At 42.3% G+C, this 21442-nt stretch overlaps 1 protein-coding gene across 1 annotated transcript in view; it reads right to left on the minus strand.

Moving 5' to 3' along the window:
- Positions 1 to 21442, minus strand: part of LOC306705435 (glutamate receptor 3) — a gene marked incomplete at its 5' end in the record, with an annotated part of 62237 nt that overhangs the window by 32845 nt on the left and 7950 nt on the right. Inside the window, one exon of the mRNA XM_079172193.1 lies at positions 15967 to 16206. Coding sequence (XP_079028319.1) covers positions 15967 to 16206 — 240 coding nt within the window. The remainder of the gene's footprint in view (positions 1 to 15966; positions 16207 to 21442) is intronic.

Below are 21442 nucleotides of genomic sequence, written 5' to 3' on the forward strand. Positions count from 1 at the left end.
AAAGACAGAGAGCTTACAGAGCATAATTAACTCACTATTAATTGGGAAAATGGCTGTGTCCCATGCTGCCTGAGCAGCGTGTCACAGGAGGTCACATCACTTATCTCTTTCCTGCCTCACTGAGGAATCCAAGCTTGCAAATTTAAGGCTAAAGTGAACGCAAGTAGGGAGCACAGACACAATAAGACACGAGGCGCATACTCCAGCAAATGTAGTGTAATGGGCTGCTAAAGATGCAGTTCATCGAGCACAATGGGCGTGACTCAATGCAGAGCTCCCCCGTGCCATGGGGTGAATCAATAGATGAGGTATATGAAAGGAAGAAGCTGAGCTAACAGTTACTTGGCTGAGCAGCCACGATACACCCGCAGGAATTTGGATGGTTCCACTGATAGTTTACTAAAGGGGTTAAGGATCCATGGTCAGCAGTCAGGATGGGCCACAAAGGCACTTTCTATATGCGCCAGAAGAGAGGGAAGTGAAGGAAAGGAGTCAGAAAGCTTTTGTTATGTTTGTTTGAACTAGTTAAGGTGAGGAAAGTAATTTGTGGCTTTTGTACGTTTTCTTTTGGAAACGAAACAATAGCTTTGGCTGTGAATTAACAAGAATCCTTTTCCCTTCAGAAACACACACACTGTCCCATGAGCTAAGTGTCACATAGATGCTTACAGCGTCCAATGACAATAAAATGAAGGTTAACAATCACAGGACCTTTCCAATTTGCCTGAAGAAGCACTTTTAAACTATCCGTGTTATCCATCTTAATCCTGTACATTATCATAACAATAACAATGACTTAAGTTTCTGAGTCTACAGTCAAAAGTGTATCACAATGTTGCAGCTGTCAGTCAAAATAACTGTAATACAACAGAGTAACAGGCAATTGTACATCACGAAAGTTCATTTAAAACTGTAATATACAGTATTTGTTACAATAAATTAGGTGCATTCATACAATTAGGTTATGTATTAGCATTTATTCTAGTGAGTAGTAGGTATAAGAATATCATAAACACAGTGTTTGATTGACAGAAAATCGGTCACTGCCATAGGCATGAGGGCTGCTGTGAGTAAACAGCAGGCCTCAAACTGGCTTTGTTTAGGTCTTTTGAGTTCAGTGCGGGTTGATTGTTATTTGAGTTGAGTGAAATATGAAAGCTGGTGACTAATGTCAATGTCAAACCCCTCAATCTAAGTGGCGTTACTTAAAATGTACGCGACTCAACAAATCCAGGTCATTATCTATTAAGGCTGTGAGACTGAAAGTATAAACTGGGATGAACTGCAGCCATTAAGAAACGCATCATGTAGGAAGACCAATGACCCTTGAAAAGGTAGCACATTATTAAGCCGAAAATATATTAAAAGCGCAAAAACAGCTGAATAAATAACAGCTTCCAAGACAGATAATGACAACGTACCTGGTACATTTGCATATTTCCATTATCTGAAGAACAGTGCACACAATATGTTGAGTGCTGGCGACAATGCACGGTGGCAGGAGCTCATTACGTGCCGTATTGGGTCATAACTAACTGACAGAAAGAGAATGGTTTACCCCAGCTACCACACTACCGCTGAATGGATTAAACGAGCAGAGCAAAGCAGCATCACATGCTGCGTTACCCTTTTTTTCTCAGACCAGGGATGAAACTGCTGATTCCATAGAATACGGGATAATACTACGGGAGCTAAAGAGACGCTGTAAAATGTGTTTATGTCAGTCACAGAGCCTCTCTACTGGAAGCTGGCTTTAACACGGGCTCAATGAAAACGGGTTCTCAGCCCGTATCACAGTCAAGTGACCCTGAACTATCATGGCTGCTGAAGCTGTTATATCTCCTCCTGTATGTTTGCTTCACTGAGTTATGCATAGAAGTCCGTGCTCATTAATACTTCAGACAGGTTTGGGCTTGGCTACACAGTTATCCATGCATTATTTGTAAAGGTATGGGTATTATACAGTAAAGGCTCAGTGAGGCCCTAAGACTGTTGAACAAGCCCTTTTAATATAAGAGTTTCTTATTTCTTGAATTATTGAATTGTTACTGCTATTAGACCTGAATTTTAAAGTGTCTCTCCACTCAAAAATGTGTTTCACTTATTTTTACTTCACTTGGATGTTTGACCTTCACTGTGCAGAATGATGTATGTGTGGAGTTTGAAACAAGAAGGTTGTTTCCACATTCATCTACTGCAGGAGGAACATTTCTTGAACCTGATTTTACGACGTGTTTGTTCGAGCATGACTCGGTGACACCACAGCTAGTTTGGAAGCAGATTGTGGTTCTTTATTCAACTTACACACGTGTGACGTGGAGCCCCGAAGCCTCCAGTGCACATACACTGACAATGGTCTTTTCAGTAAAGTAGCACATCCGTTAACTTAACGACAAAGATTTGCATATTTATTGAATGAGGGCAAAGCCGAACGTGTATTAGATCTTCCATATTAGACACAAATTATTATCCAAAGCAGTCCTTTTTGTGAATGTCTTAAACATGTCTGGAGGGGAAATTATGTGTTCCTCTAAAACCTTTAAATGCTTGAGGAAACTAAACTGCATCCTTTGGAATCCGTATGCTTCTCAACAGGACCAACGGTATGTCACTAACCCTGCAGTCGAGTCCAGTCACACTACATGCAGAGCATTTGGGAGTTGATGGCGGGTTTCTTCTAGATTCAGAGGGAAGATTAGCTCAGATTATCTGATGACAACGAATCTCGTCATCCATTTGTTTTACTGTACTGTAGCAATTAACAAGTCATTCTTTTCTCAAAGCTAAATTCTTATTTTGTTCCATTCATCAAGTGTACGAGGTTGTAGGATATCTTTAAAAGAGTACTCGACTGGGTGTGTGTATGCTATTAGCAGCTAATATAGTCTCAAGCCTCTAGCCACACCCCCAGATTTTTTTCCATCTTGAAATTAGTAGTCCTCTGAATTTAATCATGAATACATCTGACAAGTTATTTATGGACCTATCCTTCAGTAGATATAAAGCATAGCCTGGTTCTTTTGGGGCCACGAGCAGGCCTTCCAGACCTCTAGCTTTTAGTCGTTAGCATTCAAGTGCAAATAACCGAGAGTAAAAAAAAAGAAATCATCAATTCACAGCAAAAATAACCGTCTCTTCTCAACTAGCTCCTCCATTCTCACTGGTGACCGCCACTGATGGACATGTGAGTTGCGATGTTCCCAATAGAGCTCCTAAGTATTCAGAGCACACCGACTCGGCTGACATGTCCGCCCTCCATTCCCCCACTGGTGACCTTCACAGCGAAGTGCTCGGCAGACAGCACTCAGATCAGGTATGGCCTTTAAAGACAAGTGGCTCTCGCTGAGCGCCACCACATCGGCCAGTGAGTCTAAAGAGGCAGAGATGTGTGTCCACATGTCTCACACTCGGGGAGGTTAAGGAGTTCAAAAGGACATTCGGTGCGACTGTCCCGCCGTAGGGCATTGTGAAGAGTCTGATCATAGGTAAGAAGGTGCCCAGCTGACCTCAGACTGGATTTGGCTCCGTCATCGTCCAGACTTTATCAGGTCAAAACGTGTTTGCTTGTTTTTTTAACAGCTGGAAGATATCAAGGCAAGAATCCAGCACAGTGAATCTCTCCGGTGGCAGAGGGGAAATGAAAAGGCAGAAGCCGAGTGTCAGCTCTCCTCCCAGTCTTCTGTCACATAGAACTGAACACCATAAGCTGGGATATGCATGACACTTTGAGTAATGTTAGTAGCTGCTTAAGAAAAAGGATTTGTGGGGGATTTACAAATGATTCCCCTGAGAGTTTTATTTTCGTTCATTTTCTGTCTGTAAACTAAGCGGGATATTTTGGATATTTGTATGAGCTTGAGATGTTAAGCTATTCAGTGTGCTTACAATTAAAGATATGTAGAAATAAAAGCTTGAAGTGTGAAAGTCCTGAACTGGGGGAATTATCTGAATTTGACATATGGTGTACTCTAACTTCTATCACCAAAAATGTGAAATCTGAATGTCAAAGGACATCCAAGGTCTCTTGGTGAATATTAACACTGATGTGATTTATCAGTTGGTGAACAAATGACAAAGTCTTTTAGTCCAAGACTTTTGGTTGACTTTGTAAACAGATGGTGTTTTACAACAGCCAGCAGGCAGGACAACCATCAAGGGCATTTTAGAGAGTCAATTATTCAGCAGCGTCCTGAAAAATAATACATATTCAAAATCAGGAGCATATTGTCACCAGGCTATATATAGCCGGGTAAAACTATTTCATTTCTCTCAAGTAAAACGTATTACAAACACAGCCTTGATGTCTGGCAAAACAGTGCTGCGGTGCTAAATTTCCGTTATCGGGCATGGACGTACATTTGTCAAGTGTCCAAAAACACAACGCCAGATGAATGCTAATGTTGCTGTATGTCTACACTCACCAAATGTATGTCTGCCGGGTTATTTAAAAGTTATACTGTCCTTGATGGCCATTAATTAAAGACACTTCACTCTCACGGCTCTCATAAGCGTTGTTTTTGGCCTACAGGCAGCAGTTTTCATCAGAAAAGCTCCAACACCCCACTGTACACTACCTGCTTAGTACCGTATGACAGACAAAGTTAGCGTCTAGCTAGCGAACATAGCAGATCATTCATCAGAAGTTTTTGGAGACACAAAAAGAGAGCTAAAAGTGAGTTAATACTGGACTTCACCAGGTGAACAGAAACACGACTCCAAATAAAAGCCAATGAAGCTGCTGGATAAGTAAATAGGCAATAGTCCGTTATTATTGCAGTTTATGTTAATAAGAAGTCAGGCTGTAAATATTGAAAGACAAGAATAACGTTGATTAACACACATTTACATAACTGTTTTTTTGTACATCTAATGTAATGGTTCTTGACATTTGATAAAGAGATGCAAGCACCTTGAAGTCAGAAGTACATAGAGAGAAACACACAACACACACCTGTAGGACAAGAACAACAGGGAAAAACAAGCTTTGAACTATTGCAACATCTGGTTCCTCTGCGGTTCATTCTGCACCAGTACTCAGCCGGACAGCTTGCTCTTTCATCAAGTCACAACTGATCTCTGTTTTTAGGTGGCTGCTTCTCAAAGAGAAAGCAGAGACGACGATGCCTCCCCTGAAGAGATAAGCGCCGACATGAACCAGACCTGCGACATGCGAATGAGCGTGACATTTGCAGTGCAAGAACCAACAACAATCGGGCAAAGGGGCAAACTATACGAGGTGGCCAAAATGTGTCAACTGCCAGGAACCCGGTACAGAGCAATACCAATATATGCTGCCTCCAAAACTATTAACCTCAAGAAAATGGGACAAGATTATGGTATCGGAAGCGTTCTGGTTTTTATAAGTAGCCCGAGTCGTATTGACCAATTGTCCTGCAGCTAAGCTTAGTAGCACACAGCACTGCCCAGGATATCAGCATGTACTCCTCTGATATGGTGTTCTCTGCAGCTCAGACGATTGGTTTTATAGAACGGGTTATTGGGTTCAACTTTGAAAAAAAGAAAATAAATTGTAGGTCACTCGCAGCTATGTGTAGCGCGTTAGAATAAAGCATCTTCTAATTGGCATGTTGTGTCATTTTTGTCTTTCCCTACTTAACTTAAAAAAATGTGTTAAACATTTGCTGAGGCCTAGATTTATAAATCCCGAAAGAAAAACATTTGATCAAATGTAGAATAATGCATTCACCGAGAGATTTAATTCCTCCGTAACAGACGGGAGTTGGAAGAAAGAGACGGACTGAGGCTGTGCTGGCACCTGAGTGTGTTTCTTCTTGTCTGTCTTGATCAGCGGCTCACATGGCGGCTGAGCGTGGTGTGCGGTCTCAACTGTGACTCAGTCGTCCCTCCCCCTCCTTGGAGAAGGTGACCTCTTTAAAATTCTCTTGCAGGCATCTGAACTGTGCCGTTGTCATGGGACGCGCAAAAAGCCGAGCGCGACACCAAAGGAGACTCAGACAAAGCTTCTGAACCTACTTCAGAGGAATCTCCAAAAATCTCAAAAGCTTATATGTGGCTCCACAAAGAAGACTGTTTTCAGCGGGCAATGCTTACAGAGCCAGGGGAATTTAAAAAAAGGGATTAAAGCTGCCAAATGACAGTAAAAGGACACTTTTTGAGTACAATTAGCCTATAACAACGCCTACTCCCAATGCAGACCTATGCAGATAACAGCTCCCTGTTCCAAATCATCTGAACTGCAAAGAGCCCTGCACCCCCACACCATTCACGACTGCCAAATCTCCGATCAGCGCCAATCAAACAAATTATTTCCTATTTAATGACAGCTGCAAAGTTGCGAACAGAATGTTGAGCATTTACTCCTTGTGTTTCCCGTCATATTTTATGTAAGTTGTATTCACATTTCAATAAGCAAATTCATGAACATTTGCTGCGCTTCAAGACGTTTCCGATTCTGAAAGCATAAGAACATGACGTCAGTAGCGAGAGACTGAAAAACACACACACGCAAAAAGCACAGATATTTGTCTTAGAACCACATACAAAGAAATGGAGCAGACCGGCTCGTGTCCATCAGTGAGAGCTGCAGTTCAGCTCCCCTAAAAAAACAACACCCTCCCATCTCTTAAGCAAATAAAAAATGGTATAATCCCCTGGGGGTGAAAAAGGGAAGCGCACATCACATCAATCTCTTTCATAATGCAGAAAGACTACGGTTGTAATGGCCTCTGCGTTATCCTGAAAGCAAGTGTCCTGAAATAGATGAGAGACGTTTGAGCGAGGCAGAGACTGAGATTCGAGCCGTAAACAAAGCCGTGCCTGTAAAGCAGAGGGGCGCTCTATTAGTCACCTGGTTTCTTATACGGCCACGTAAAGCGGAGAGGTTAGAGCAGATTAGACACGACAAGCTGGATCTTACAGGAAAAGGAGAGGAGGGGGGCTCCGGATTCACGGAGTAAAAAAACATTCGGTGCATCTGACAGCGTGTCTGACAGTGCTTGGCCCCATGTGCCATTTGCTGTTTTCTGACGCAGGAGAGGCACAAAGGCTTTGCTGACTCCTCTGTTCCTTCCCCTCACTCTTCGTCTTGGTACAGCTTCATTTTCTTTTCTATTCATTGGAAGACGGGGCTGTTTCTTGCTCTGTGAACGGCAGAGACCACAATGTTGAGCCGAGGGCTTGCCGGAGTAAACCTCTTGCTCCTGAACCGCTCGGCCCTGCATTCTCCTTGAGCCGACGGGAGCAAAAAAGTAATAATAGGAGCAGAATAAGTGGGATGGCACTTTACAGATTACTCATTAGATAATCAATGACTAAAATTACCTTGTGTATTGATTGGTAAAGTGGCAGCATTATGAGTAAAGAGGTGAGGAAGGAAAAAGCAAGCATTGATTGTGTGTTGTGGATAACAGATACGGCAAATGTGATTGATTAAGCTTCAAGCTGCTTATTGACAAGATTTCAACATGTCGCATGTCTCAAATGAATTTCAATGCCTCCATAATAAACACAAGAAAGTGAGATGACAGTAAACGCTTGGTCTTCTTTAAAGTAATTACAACACACATTTAACTATTGCCACACTTGAGGTAACAATCTCACACAACCACAATCAGATGTGCCGCTACTCTTCCACCGCTCGCTCCCCGTCTGTCCTCTGGAGGTCAGTAATAGATGATCTCTGTGTCTCAACGCCATGGTGTTCATGGCAAATGGCACCGACATCTACAAACGCTTTCTCATACCTTCACTTTTTTGCGAACTCAGCCTACAACATACAACAGGCAGACATTTGGTGCTGAGCTGCAGCTCACCCGACTTCACCATCATCACACACGAAGGCCGCGATCAAGAGAAAGTAGCTACACCAAGTGTCTACATAAGCACTGTTTGACAATTGAACAATGCATTCTGTGAGACAATAAGCATGTATACAACGTATACAGTGGTAGCAGGAATTCTTTATGTCACGACTACATTTTGATTTTGGATGAAGCACTTTGGTTTTTCAGCTTCATTTGCTGGATTAGCCAAACACTAAACACACAAGAGATGTTCCCATCTGCTTATTTGATCTGATGAACAACAACGCTAGTTCAGGAAGAGCAATGAAGCCACGCTTGTATTGACGAATGGCATTTCATGTATTGCTTCACAATCATTGGCTCATTCACAGCTGTGTGGCTCGCAACACCTGGAGGTGTACAGCACAAATTATTATCTGACAACTCACTATTTCTCTGCTTGTACAACTCCCTCCACCTCCCCGCCCTCCTCCTTTGTTGATTGAATGTTTAACTTAAACAATGTAATGCTTTTGTCTGATTTAATTAAGAGGGATTAGCTCTATAAGCTAAATCCTTGTTGGTGCTCAGATTATTTTGGAACTCCCTCAAACAGCCGTCCTTCCACCAATTTTAACTGTGAAGCCATTTGCCTGATCAAGTCTGGATACAGTTTGATATCCCAATATGAAACAAAACTGTGATATAAAATAACATATCGAGATAGTGGAGTTTATCCATATCTCAGAGACACTATTAGCAAAGTGTTGGGCCACCACAAGCTGCTGTCTCTGGATCTAGTCTATACTGAGGGGATGAGCACCATTCTGCCAAAGGATATTCCCTCATGGATGTTTTGATGATGGCGGTAGAGAGAGCTGTTTCAAAGGCAACAGCACACAATTTACATTTTTATACTCAAACCGTAGTCAGTGTATTCTCACCCCGGCATGGAAGCGTCTCCATTAGTTATGTTTCTCCAACTATTTGTATTCCAAGCTTCTTGTTTAATACGTCAACCATATACAAAAACACTGTATGAGTGGAAGAATACATGAAGGATGTTCAACAAATAGAAGACAAACAGCTCAGAAGGCATAGAAAGCTATGAGGGAAGATCTCTGCACCGATACGGGTGTCCTTTTATTTACGCTGGAATACGGGTTGCTTTAAGCAAACTAGACCAGGAAGTTGTGTGAAAGGCAGTGGCGGGCCGTCAGGGCCTGCAAAGCCTTCTCTGCTGGCCTAAACAGAATCACAAAGTTATAGCTATTTTATAATTTAAAATTTTTTCTTAAATACATTTAATTTTTTCTTATATGTATTATAATTTATAAAAATATTTTTCCCATTATCTTATTTTCTCATTGCACAGCTACTGTGCTCGTCAGTTGCTCTGCTTCCAGTGCAGCTTGTTTTAAGTAGAGCTTTTATCCAATCAGATTTCACCTCTGTGTCTCTAGTAAGAAGAGAGGCCCCAGTCTGCAGACTCACCCAGTGCTGCCATGTGCAGTTTAAATTGAATGGGGACGATATTGTTGATTCAACCAATCAGATCTTTAGTTTGGGATTCATGGCCCCACCAGAGCAGTTTGCAGGCCTAGTTAAGTCAGCTCAGAGTCCAGATGCCTCTCTGCCAGCAAGGTGCAGAGTGTGCTGTGATTGGTCAGTGGGCGGGCACGTGACTATGTGCCCGCGAAACATGATTGCTAGCAGAGCTTTGTAGCAGACAGAGTTCAAGTGGAAATATTTGAAAGACATTTTACCTAGCTTTGTTTTTTTAATATGAAATGGCGGAAGGAGGAGAAACGGATTTAGTGGCGGAGTTACTGGGAACGCTTTTCTCAAGAAGGACATTTCTGAACAAACTGGACAGTAAGAAATGACCCCACAGCTAGCAGCCCTGACCCAGCCAGGAAAATGATTTGTATGCAGGGTCAGAAGCGTTGCACATGTTATGGCTGGGAATGTGTTTCATTTTAACTGAGCGTCGGTACTTTTGAAGAGACTCGAGTGGATCTACAACTCACAACCGCGGCCCGCCCTTCGCCGGTCCACGGCCGAAGACGACCACCGAACGCGGTCGAAGGCGACCACCGAACTGCGGCGGAAAACGGACCACCGACCGGCCGCGAAAGACGGACAAGCGACCGGCAGCGGAAGACAACCGAACGTCGGTCGAAGACGACGACCGAACAGCGGCGGACCACGGACAACCGACCGGCGGCGGATCCGGTTGGACTTCTTACTGGAACTGATGTACTGGGATTAAACTCTTTGTCAGCATAGACAGCATTTGGTAAGTGAACTTCGTTTGTTTACCTCTACTGTTCATTTGTCTATCGTGGCGTTTTTATGAATAGTATTTGAATGGCTCGTGCTCGTGTGCTCGTGTGGTGGAATGCGTGGATCCGCTGCAGGTCTGCTGGATTGATTTGTTGCTTTGTTGTCATATGAATATATGCGACTGCTCTTGTGAGTTTGTCATTGTGTTACATTGATTTGGACTATATTGTCCGTTAATGAAGCAGCGTCCCGTCATGCTCGTATTCTTGTATCTGCACATTTTGTTTCATTTGTCAAATGTCGCAGTGTTATGTGAATATGCGGCTTTTACACGAAACAAATAATAACCCGTAGCTGTGACGTCATAATGAGGTTATTAGAAGTGGAGAACAGCACTGAAGGCCCAGGTATAAAATCCACGGCCCGCCACTGGTGAAAGGACTCATAGCAATGATCCACACGTACATTTTCTGTACATTTTTGCCATGAATGCATCCTAGACTGGTGCAGTATTGACTCTGTTCATGTATATTTTCGGCTGGTCACGTAGAGCTGCCCAGAGTACAGACTATCTGTAATGAGGCCAAGTGTTTTCAAGCAAAAGAACAAAGATTTAAAAAGTGATGCTACAGTTTAAAGTTATGTAACGTCTTTCTGAAGGTTGCTGCAGCTACGGTAGTAATGTTCCCATCTCTGCAATGAAAGCCTGTCGGCCAATCTGTTCAATGGAGGAAATGTGTCTTAATGTTTGAAAGCAAAAATGTCCACAACAAGTGACTGAGCCACTTCCATCTCTGGAGTCTTTAACTTACAAATGATCCAAAGCCGGGACATACAAGCATCATATTTTTATAAATTCTCATTCCCTGGGCTGGAAAATGTTTGATATTCTGTCTTCATAATTCATATACACCAATGTCTAGATACAATGGGCTCGACACTGCAGTGTGGAGCAGAAAGTCTGCAGCTTACATGTTGTTTGATGTTGTTTTCGAGCTGCGCTGCCTCTGCATGCGTGGATGAGCATGGATCAATTGGTGCCATTTTGGGCATCTGGCAGTGAGCGCTTGATAACAGAAAAGGTTTGGTTCATGCAGAAACACTACAGCTACCGCCTCAGCTGTATCTTCTCACTGAATGCACACAGCTCTTTGAAGTTTCCATGAGTGACATCACCGCACACACACACACACTCACGCAGCATCTAAAACTGCTTTTCCAAACACACTCCATTCCCAGATGTAAATTTAAGGCAATCTGATTCCCACAGATAATCTAAAATTCATTCAACACCGAGCCAGAGAGGATTCTCAAAAACATGGAGCCAAATAAACATGCTCTCCGAAAAACAAAAGAAAAGGCACTGCTCTCTTTTGAAATTGTATTAAATCTGACACAGTTCTGTCTAACCTTGGAGAATCTTTTTTTTTTTTCTTCAGCCTTTCTCATCTGCATCTCTACAGTATGTTTTTCAGAATCCTTTGAAACACATCTTACAAAAAAAGTACCTTTCATACACTAGTTAGTTATTCTGTTACATGTGTATCCCAGTTACACTTGCCTTTGTTCTTTCTATGTTCTCTACGAGGCATAAGAGAGTCCTTGAACGGGCAGGATAACAGCTCTCTCGAAGCAAAGGAGATTGATTGATGTATCTCAATATTAGGGCCTGGGAGGAAAACAGTATTTACCCGCAGAGGACGGGGTCAAGGCCTATTGATATATGTCCATCTCGAAGTGAAGGTGCAGTAAGGTGTTCACAGAGTGTAAACAGCTGCTTTGTGCCATACGGTCTCTCTCTCTCTCTCTCCTCTCTCTCTCTCTCTCCTCCTCTCTCCTCTCTCTCTCTCTCTCTCTCTCTCTCTCTCTCTCTCTCTCTCTCTCTCTCTCTCTCTCTCTCTCTCTCTCTCTCTCTCTCTCTCTCTCTCTCTCTCTCTCTCTCTCTCTCTCTCTCTCTCCCTCCCACTCTCTGTTAATGAGCCTGTGCGCCTGACTGCTGAGTGCAGCTCTTTAGCAGTGTGCAATTAATCAGACGTTTCCTTGCGGAGACGAAACCAACCAGACATTCAGCAGCAGGGCAGTGTGATTACACACCGAATGCAAATGCTCCACCATCCCCATTTTTCAGGAGGGCAGGAGGATGCAGGAAAAAAAAGCTGCAGTTAAGGTTGTTAGATTGTAGTCCTTCATTTTAATTGCAACAAAAATAAATTGAGATCTAGTTTGCATTATGTCGAGTTCATGAATCTGGAGGACATTTACTGAAGTACAGCGCTTAAATACAGTTTTGAGGTACTTGGACTTTATTTGAGTTTGTCCATTTCATGCTACTTAAGAACTCTACTCCATTAAATTTAAGATGAATATATTATACTCTTTAACGGTCTACATTTATCGAACAGATAAAGTTACCTAACAAGTTAAGATTTCACACACAAAACATATGATAAGCTCATGCAACATGATGCATCCCTGTGTTATAGATTAAAGATCGACTATGTAGCTTTGTGGGATAATTGCAAATGCTAAAACATTTCCATCTGAAGTTAGTAAACATTAGCCACCATAAGCTACTGTGATGCTCATACCAGACCAAGTAAGGTCATAACAGCAAAACTCCTGTTTTGTGTTGGATGAAACAATGAGGTGTTTTAGTTACACAGTCTCGCCTTAAACCATCCAACACTGTATACACATGTAGTAATACAAATCCAATAATGTACATTATGAAACACTTGACGGGAGCTACAAGTATATTTTGCTGTTAAAACTCGTGCTTTTTCAGTACTTCCTCCACCACCATCTCAATACATAAAACGTCAGAGACATTGCTTCGCGAATGTAATACTGTAAGCATCGGACTTTAGGACTGCAACAACATCCGCATCACTGTGTTAATCAGAATACATAGAGGTCATCATAGAGGAGAGGACTGGGACGGAGATGCAAACTGTAATGCAATACAACAGTCTCCCATTATCAAATGGGGAACATACTGTACTTCTCTCAATATTTTCTTAATGAAACGACAGTTCTCAAAATCACCCCCCAAGACACACATTAGAAGAAGTTTTTCTGTCTGTGGAAATGTTTTTCAGATATGTTTCTCAACGGCAGAGAGACTTTTCTTCTCTTGACATCAGTACAGTCTTTGTTGCCTGTAGAAGTCAATAAAAGAACTGTAGCCAAAACACAATTCTATACACAGCATGTTTTGGTCATTCGAATACTGTAGCTGCTTTTAATCAAGTAGGATTGGTTCAATATTAGGATTGTAGTGTAAATTGGCATCATTTTGACAAACATTATTGCACTTTAATGTTTTAATAACTGGCATGAATGGTATACTGTTGTACCCCTTGTAACGTATTTAAGCAGTATATGCAATTTGTAGTAAACTATGTAAATAAGAAAAAAACCTAGTGTGGTCCTACTTTGACTGGCCAGCTGGTAATGCCCAGATGTTCCTCGGTTCAAGAGGTCTGTTCTGCCAGCAGCCATTAGTCTGTTTAATGAGGACGTTTCATAGCCTGTATGTCCAGGATAAATAGGTGATGATGCACTGCGGCAGATAAACATTTCTTCAGTGACCCATGAGTGTGAAGGCGTAAAGTCTTTGTTGTGCTTTCTTGGATCTGCGTTGTTCCTTCAGTTTCCCCTTTTGTACCACTTATAACTTGTCAAACAATTAATTTCTTCGAATGAGGCATGGGCTGCATGAAACAGAAACAGACTCCCAATCTCTACGAAGCGGCTGAGAGAAACAAACTCTACTCGTTCTTTGATCACCACTATATGTCAGTTAGGGCCGTTTACATCAGTACAATACTGCTGTCAGAGGATGGCATCTCCAACATGAAAGTGAAGTCCAAACTATTTGATGGCGATGCAATTTCCAATTTGAGATACACATAAAAAATTACAGTAATATCAGACGGTTTATGCACGGGTACATTAAGTGGTATCTCTGGGCATTTTATTTTCTATTACAGTCAAAATCCTATCATACAGATACCTTTCTGATGGTAGTTACGCCTTCGGGTTATATAAAAAAAAATCCCTTTTATGGTGAGTGGTGAAAGGGAAGACAGAGTCCACTTCCCCCAATATAGACAGCAGGGGATCGACTGTATCATTTTAATGATTTTTCCAATTTCAAACTGACTTAAAGATGCCTTTGCTTTTGTTCCGAATAAAAGGCTCCGACCAGTGTCTTGCCATGGGACAGGCATTACACGTAGCATTGTAAAACGCCTCGACAGCCTTTTACTGTCATACTGTTCCACAAACTATCAACAGTCACTCACACAAGCGTCTCCCGAGAACCCCCTTCAAGTTCCTCCCCGGCCTTAAATAGAGCCCTCCTCCTATAATGAAGATTAAACTGATATTTGGATGAGCGTCGGCTATATTGCTCCAAGGCCTTGACGGGGAGGAGCTGGCTGGGACTGGCAGCCGAAATGGGATGGCTAACTAGCCTCTCAGCAAACACAAGCTGTGCAGCATTTGGGAATCCATTCGAAACTACAGTGTTTACACTACGTCACGGTCACACTGTGGAACTGGGCAGAGTATTACAGATGGTGGCCCGTCAGCCTCGCAGGTGAGAGAGGCCAAAAAAAAAAAGTTACGAGCCCTAGGGGCCACGTCAGGGAGCGCTTCGGAGAAGGGTCATTGTGCCCAAGAGAGGCTATAAACAGCTTAATCATTTTATCGCAACCACGCCAGGCAGCCAATTATCAGCTTCTACAATCACCATCAAAACACCAAAACACCGAGACATATCGGCCAGCCAATGAAACCGAGGTCGCCTTCCACATTGAGAGCGCTAACAACCTCTTTCGTTAATGAGGTCAACATGGCTCTGAACATATACATCACAATTATAAAAGTGTTGCTTTAGTCTTTGTTTGTTAAAAGACTTTCAAGAAGCTCTTAATTTGTCTAAGACATGTTTACATTTATATAAACTAAATTGCCAAAAGTAATTTTTGCAGAAATTGCAGAAAATGGCTCTGGGAGAATGAGTTTCATGACTTAGGTTAGACACTCACCTGAATGGATATATATAAAGTGAAGCGGGGGAAGTGAACGAGGAGTGTACTTGTCCTAGAAATGCTCCATGTCGGTTTAAAAATACTTGGAATGCACAGTTCTGAACCGCTTGGCACATTTATCAGCAGAGACGGCACCCAGAAAATCTCTACATCTATTGAGTGATCTTAAATACAACGAACATCAGTTTAAAAAAAAAAGAAACACACAAACGGAAGCACATGACACATATCTTTTCTGCCCAAAACAGTGTATGGCCAGCTTTCGGTCCAATCTACACAGACAAAGTGTTCCTTCTTATCTCAGCCTCTCCAGATGCTGACCCTCAAGAGGACCACAAAGACCCAAGTCTGTAAATAGTTGGCCTACATGAGTGCAGCAGGAGGCCATTAAGCAGATGCAGAAGTTACAGTATGTTGTGTTCTGTCTTTATATAATCCAATTAGAGCTAAATGCTAATCAGAGAGGATTAGAGGCTCAGGCGGCTGGAGTTGTACTATGGCTGCGGATCAGCGGCACCTGTGAATGACTCATTCCTCCGAAACGAGGAGCTATTGACTGCAGCAGGATTCAGTCACAGAGAGAGGTAATTTAGGATCATTACCGGCATAGATTAAAATGTATCAGACCATTTAGGATGAAGATTGGGGATGAGGGATTTACATATTAAAGACTGATCACATACACTGTATAATAACACCTCTGCATGAGCAGGGCTTGGCGTGCCAATTACTTTTTCCACTTTCTCTAGCAACGAGATGTTCTGCACTACTCCTCTGCCTCCAGCTGAAAGCCTGTGGTGTTTCCATAGCTGTGTGTGTGTGTGTGTGTGTGTGTTACTTTCCAAGACGGCCGCTCTTACCTCTGTCAGTGTCGTAAAGGTAGACAAACTTCTCCCACTTGTAATGGGCCAGCAGACTGAGAACAGCTCCTCGCAAACCGGGCCTCATCTGGATGACAAACTGCACGTCGGCGTCAATGGGGAAGCTGGGAGTAATGAAGGAGGTGTGCAGCGCCCCGCAGAAGGAGGTCAACGTGTTCATGGACTTCCTGTCGTAGAAGCCGAGGATGGCGTAGACTCCTCGGGAGAACTGGGAGCAGACTGGTGACGGAGACAAAGAGCAGGCTCAGGACAGGGACCAGCACAGAGTCAAGACAGAGTCATTGCTGATCATCTATTCTTTCGGTCAGGAGGGATGCCGACACGACAGAAAACTGGCCTTTCAAACAAAGTTAAGGTCAAAATGTCATAACATATTGAAAGTTAAAAAAGCTGAGTCCCCTAATGGCCAATGCAAGGGTAAAAACTTTAGTACAAGCTTGAGGTGTGGGGGGGGGATTCATGATGGCATTTATCTTTCTAGTGACGCAGCGGCGATCTGAATAATTGGGTGCCATGTGGGATGTCTGCTCCCCATGGCCATGCTCTGCTGCTCGGTGCCCTTCACTTCTCCTTGGTCTAAATGCAACTGCTTGGGTAATCAACTAGAAATAATGGGGAAATCAGTGCATTGGCCACAGCTCTTTAATGGACAAATACCCTGAAACATGAGCATGCAAATGTGCAAGCGCCGGGCTGTGCTGCAGTATAAAAGATTTATAACAAGCCCTATCTGCCGCCATCTGCGGGCCTTTTGAAATGAGCTCCGGTCATCAACATTCATTGCATCAGACACTTGGTCTTACAAGGCGTTAACCTTTTTTTTTCTATTTGTACATAATACAGTATATGCAGAGTAACACTAAACAGGACTCAATCAGGGATATGACCATTGTCTTAGTGTTAGTAATAACTGAAGCAAATGTTCGAACATTTCAAACCAGGAGTGCTGCTCTCGTATTTCTGACTCTCTGTTGAAAGTATCTCCAACCCACGTCCAGTCACTCTGTGGAAAAGCCTGTAACATACTGTATGAATTTCACTTATAGTAAAAGGTAAAAAACACATTCTAAAAGAGTACTCCACTGATTTAACTTGAACATTGTCAGACTCAAATACTAGAATGACTGTCTCGTGTTAGTATGCCTCCACCAACCAGTCAAGTTACATATTACATCCCTCATTTTATCCAATACGACACTTGTATAAAATGGTCATAATTAGCATATGAATTCTTGAGTTTTGTGAGGTCACAGCATCCATCGTCTTTTTGTCAAAACCCTGTGCTCACATTACCCACAATGCAACTCGACCACTGACAGTTTGGTCTGAGATTTGTGTGTTAGACGGAGATGAGGAGTCTACCACTGAGGTAGGATCACTTCTTTCTAACTCTGTCTTTCATTTTCCAACTTGTAGTCTTCAGCCCAAACCGACGCTGCCTCACTTAAAAGCCAGAAAAGTCTTTAAATATGAGTTGTTTTTTTGTTGTTTTTTAAATGAGTCCTTTCTTTGGGGAAAGATATGCATTGTCTAGGTTGAACTCGAGAGAAAACTGGTGAAATCTGACCAAACATTTATGTCTGCAAGCACAACTAAATCAATTTTACAGTTCTGTGATTTGTGTTAAGTTGGGGTTCAGACACACACACACATACTTGATGGTTTGGTTCAGTCTTTCCCTCAGTCATTTATTTTATTTGTATGCATTCACAGAAACAAAGCCTGCACCTGTTTGGTGTTACCGGCAAAAAATAATGCTGTAATCTCGGAAAATAATCTTCCAGGGGCGGCTGCACCATTGTTTTATATCTGACGAACAATTGTTCTGCTTCATTTCAAGGACTCGGTGGGCCTTCCATAAACACTTAAATAAGCCTCTCCCTTCATAACAGAAAAATGTCAGAGTGAGTTCTCTTCTATTCAGGTTTGGATTCGCCGTGCGTCACAGTGGCTCTTTCCGCAGATAACATTATTCACCACAACACAGATTTTTCAAATATTCAGCCAACGCTAATAGAAAAAAGAAAGAATAGAGGGCAGCAATACAATTAACACTTTTTACCAGACTCAATATCATTCAATTCAATTCTCAAAATGGGAACAATAGCGTTTTGTGAAAAAGACAGCCTGTTCTGCTTAAGCACCAATGAAATCATATATTTGAGCTCATGGAGCAGTAAACACCAGTCAACTGCGGTGAATTCCCCTGATCCTGGTCCGCAATGAAGATACGCATCATCTACTTTATTACAGAGGGAACGTGGAGCTATTTTTTGGCACTGCAGGCTCTGTGCATTCAGAATACAAACACACTTTATATGCATGATTAATATCCACCTGGAAGAAAAAAAACACCTCTCTTTCAGTCTACTTCCATCTTATTTCCTCCATCCCCTAACACCCATGTCTGCCTCTTCATTACTGTTGCTTTCACTTGTTCACCCTCATCCGTTTCTCTGCTTCTCTTCAGCTCTCGCCATCTCGTCCAACTTTAACAGGTTGATGCGGCAGCTCCAGCAGCACCAACCCTATCTCACGTCTTCCTGAAACTCGAGGCTTTTGCAGCTTTGAAGGTCTCTCCCGCAGGATCTTTTTTTTGGAGTCTATCATAAAACTTGCTGATGTAGGGATGAACCTGTGGTTTATGTGCACAGCAGAGCCGAGTCTACAAAGTGAATTCTTAAAGCTCTATCGCTGAGGGGAAATAGAGGGGAGCCGCTGTCCTCGCCTGAAAAAGGGAACACCGCACACAGTGAGAATATTAAACTTTATGCGCACAAGAAAGTGAGAATGAGGAAAATGATAGAGGAGGACTCACACTGCGATGAGGAGGTGAGTCCTCTTGGACTCAGTCACTGGTGAGAGCCTTGAGGTGAGATACTGCACTTGGACAAAGTCAGGAAAACGACTCTACTTTTTGTGACGATTGCTGTCTGAGAGCAATGCCTGCAGTGATACTAGAGGAGACGAGAGCAGCGGGACTTCAGTTTGTTTCCACGAGGGAGAGGGAGGCCGTGTTGGTCTCAGCCATATGGGAATACCTGCCTTGTCCCAGGCTCACACATGATCAGTAAGAGAAGAAGGCAGAGGACATGGCACCGATATGCAGCTGCAATCCCAAAATTACCAACATATAAAAGGATGGGGTCAAAGAGAAACTCCCAAGTACATATATTCACTACGGTGTTATTAAATTCTAATGGCTATAGTTGTTGAGACATTTCACTTGAAGCCACAATATCAATCTCCTGGTGGAGCTAGAGGAGAAGTCAGTGGATTATCAAAGTCATTAGAATTCATCATTTTGGCCAACCATTACTGTTTGTACAGAATTGCATGGAAATCGAGTAGTTGTTGAGATATTTCAGTCTGGACCAAAGTGGTCAACCAACCCGATAGTCATGATGACTGAATCTCATGGTGTCTTGTGCTGAGCGGTTACTTAAAGACACTGAATGAATCTGAACACCAACGAGGTCACACGTTTGGACAGGATGAAGCTCACAAGCCTACAAGCCAGTAGGTTTGTAAACCCCTTTAGCTACAAATTAGCCCTTTACGTATGTGGAAGCGTGACAAAAATCTATCTGCCATAAAATACCTATCTTCATTTGGATCTGTGTAGACTTTTCAATCTCAGCTGATTGTAAACTCCCTACTTTAAATGAATCACAATGCCAAATTCGCCGTAATAATTGATGTCACGTCACACTGGTTCTTACATCAGGTTTCCCCTGATGTTTAATGTATGGGTTCTGTAACCTCTGCATGATTTACAACTGTGGAAAGAAACCTGAACTGTCAATCAGCGTGATCCAGTTTCCCATCATGCCGCACAGATTGTCTCTAACTTAAGCCAGTTCACTCGACTACTTATTCTATCAACTTTAAAGTAATCAAGATCTTTTTCCACTTATGGTTTAAAGGGGATCTCCTAAGGAGACACCATTACTAGGCTGGACAGAGGATGCAAACAATTCTTATAAATGTGCCGACTGACAGACACTCAGCGGATTCAGTGTTTCCTTGTCGAGATGAGCCGGGCAGCTTTGCTTTGCTATCTTCTGACACACAACCAAGATCCCTCACCTGTTATTCCAGGTAGCATGCCTGGAAATGCCTTCTTTGCATTCTGCCAGCCAGTGTTGAGTGTGTCAGCCGGACAGGGTGTACAGGGATGCTGTGGGAATATCTCAGGACTGTGTCTGTGTCTGACACCTGAGCAACAACACATTATAGCGGTATAGAGGTGTTTCCAAACAGCTGTAGTCATGTTACCATCAGAGGTCATAAAGTTTACAAAGAACCAATTTTCACCCTCAGTAATTCAGTTTCTGCTTTAACAGAGGCATGGAGGGGATCAAGCCCTCCCAGCATGCACTGGGCAGCATGTAATGAAACATTGTGATGTTGGATAAACTTATGTAATCACCCCCTTTTGGTATTGTGGGTGTATGGTATTGGTGAAGTACATAGGAATCATATTATATTCTGTAGAGTCTTGTAGAGTCTTTGGACAGTGAGAAGCAAACCAACAGGATTTTGTTTTTACGGCTCATAATGCAGGAAAACCTAAATCATTTATACCCATAAGTATATTTTATGTTTTTATGCAATGAATGCCCTAAGGCTAACTTTCCAATGCAATTGTTGTGCACAGGCATAGAAAAAAATAAAGTGCATTCTATTCATGGGTAATTTCTCAGCAGAAAAACATGAAAAGGTGAAAAGTCCTTGATTCAATTTTCATCAGTATTGATTGCAAGAATACAGCAGCCGAGGTTTTGAATTAGTTAAATAAAAGGCCAAGATTGAAAACATACATATTTAATAAGTAACAAAAATGCTTCAATTAGATTTCATTAGCTAAAAAGGTTAGGGTTAAGAAAGAGTTAATGTTGTAAGACAAAAACACAGACACTCCCAGGCTGGACAACGCCTTGGTCTCACAAGGTAGCCCCGCCCTAAAGCATACCCTGCTTTATGGTCTATTTTACTCTAAATGAGACAATAATTTACTAAATGAACATCATGCTGAATTGACGAAGGCTTAAAACTAGTGATTGAGATCACAAATACATGTTCACAATGTTCACTGAGGTAATAAATCAAGTGAGAAGTAGAGTCATTTTCTTATAGACTTGCAACCTAAAGACCCCTGTTGGCTATTAGAATGAATGCATTGCTTCCGCATTGGCTTCACTTCACTCAGAAACGGAGGTTGCCGCCTGTTAGCGAGGTCTACTTCCTACTTCTGTTTACTGGCGGATCACAGCCTATAGCTTCAACTTCTGACCAAACAACGCTGGAGTCAAACGTCTTCGCTCCAAACCAGTTGATGGAGATGCACCTAATTCGCATTTCTTTTTTTACGACATTTCAAAAGATATCGTAAATTTAGCTTGACAATTGAATGGAATCAAGGCGACTGACAAAGAGTATAACACACAATGGA

The sequence above is a fragment of the Pholis gunnellus genome (genome assembly GCF_910591455.1).
Source record: "Pholis gunnellus genome assembly, chromosome: 13".
NCBI classification, from domain to species: domain Eukaryota; kingdom Metazoa; phylum Chordata; class Actinopteri; order Perciformes; family Pholidae; genus Pholis; species Pholis gunnellus.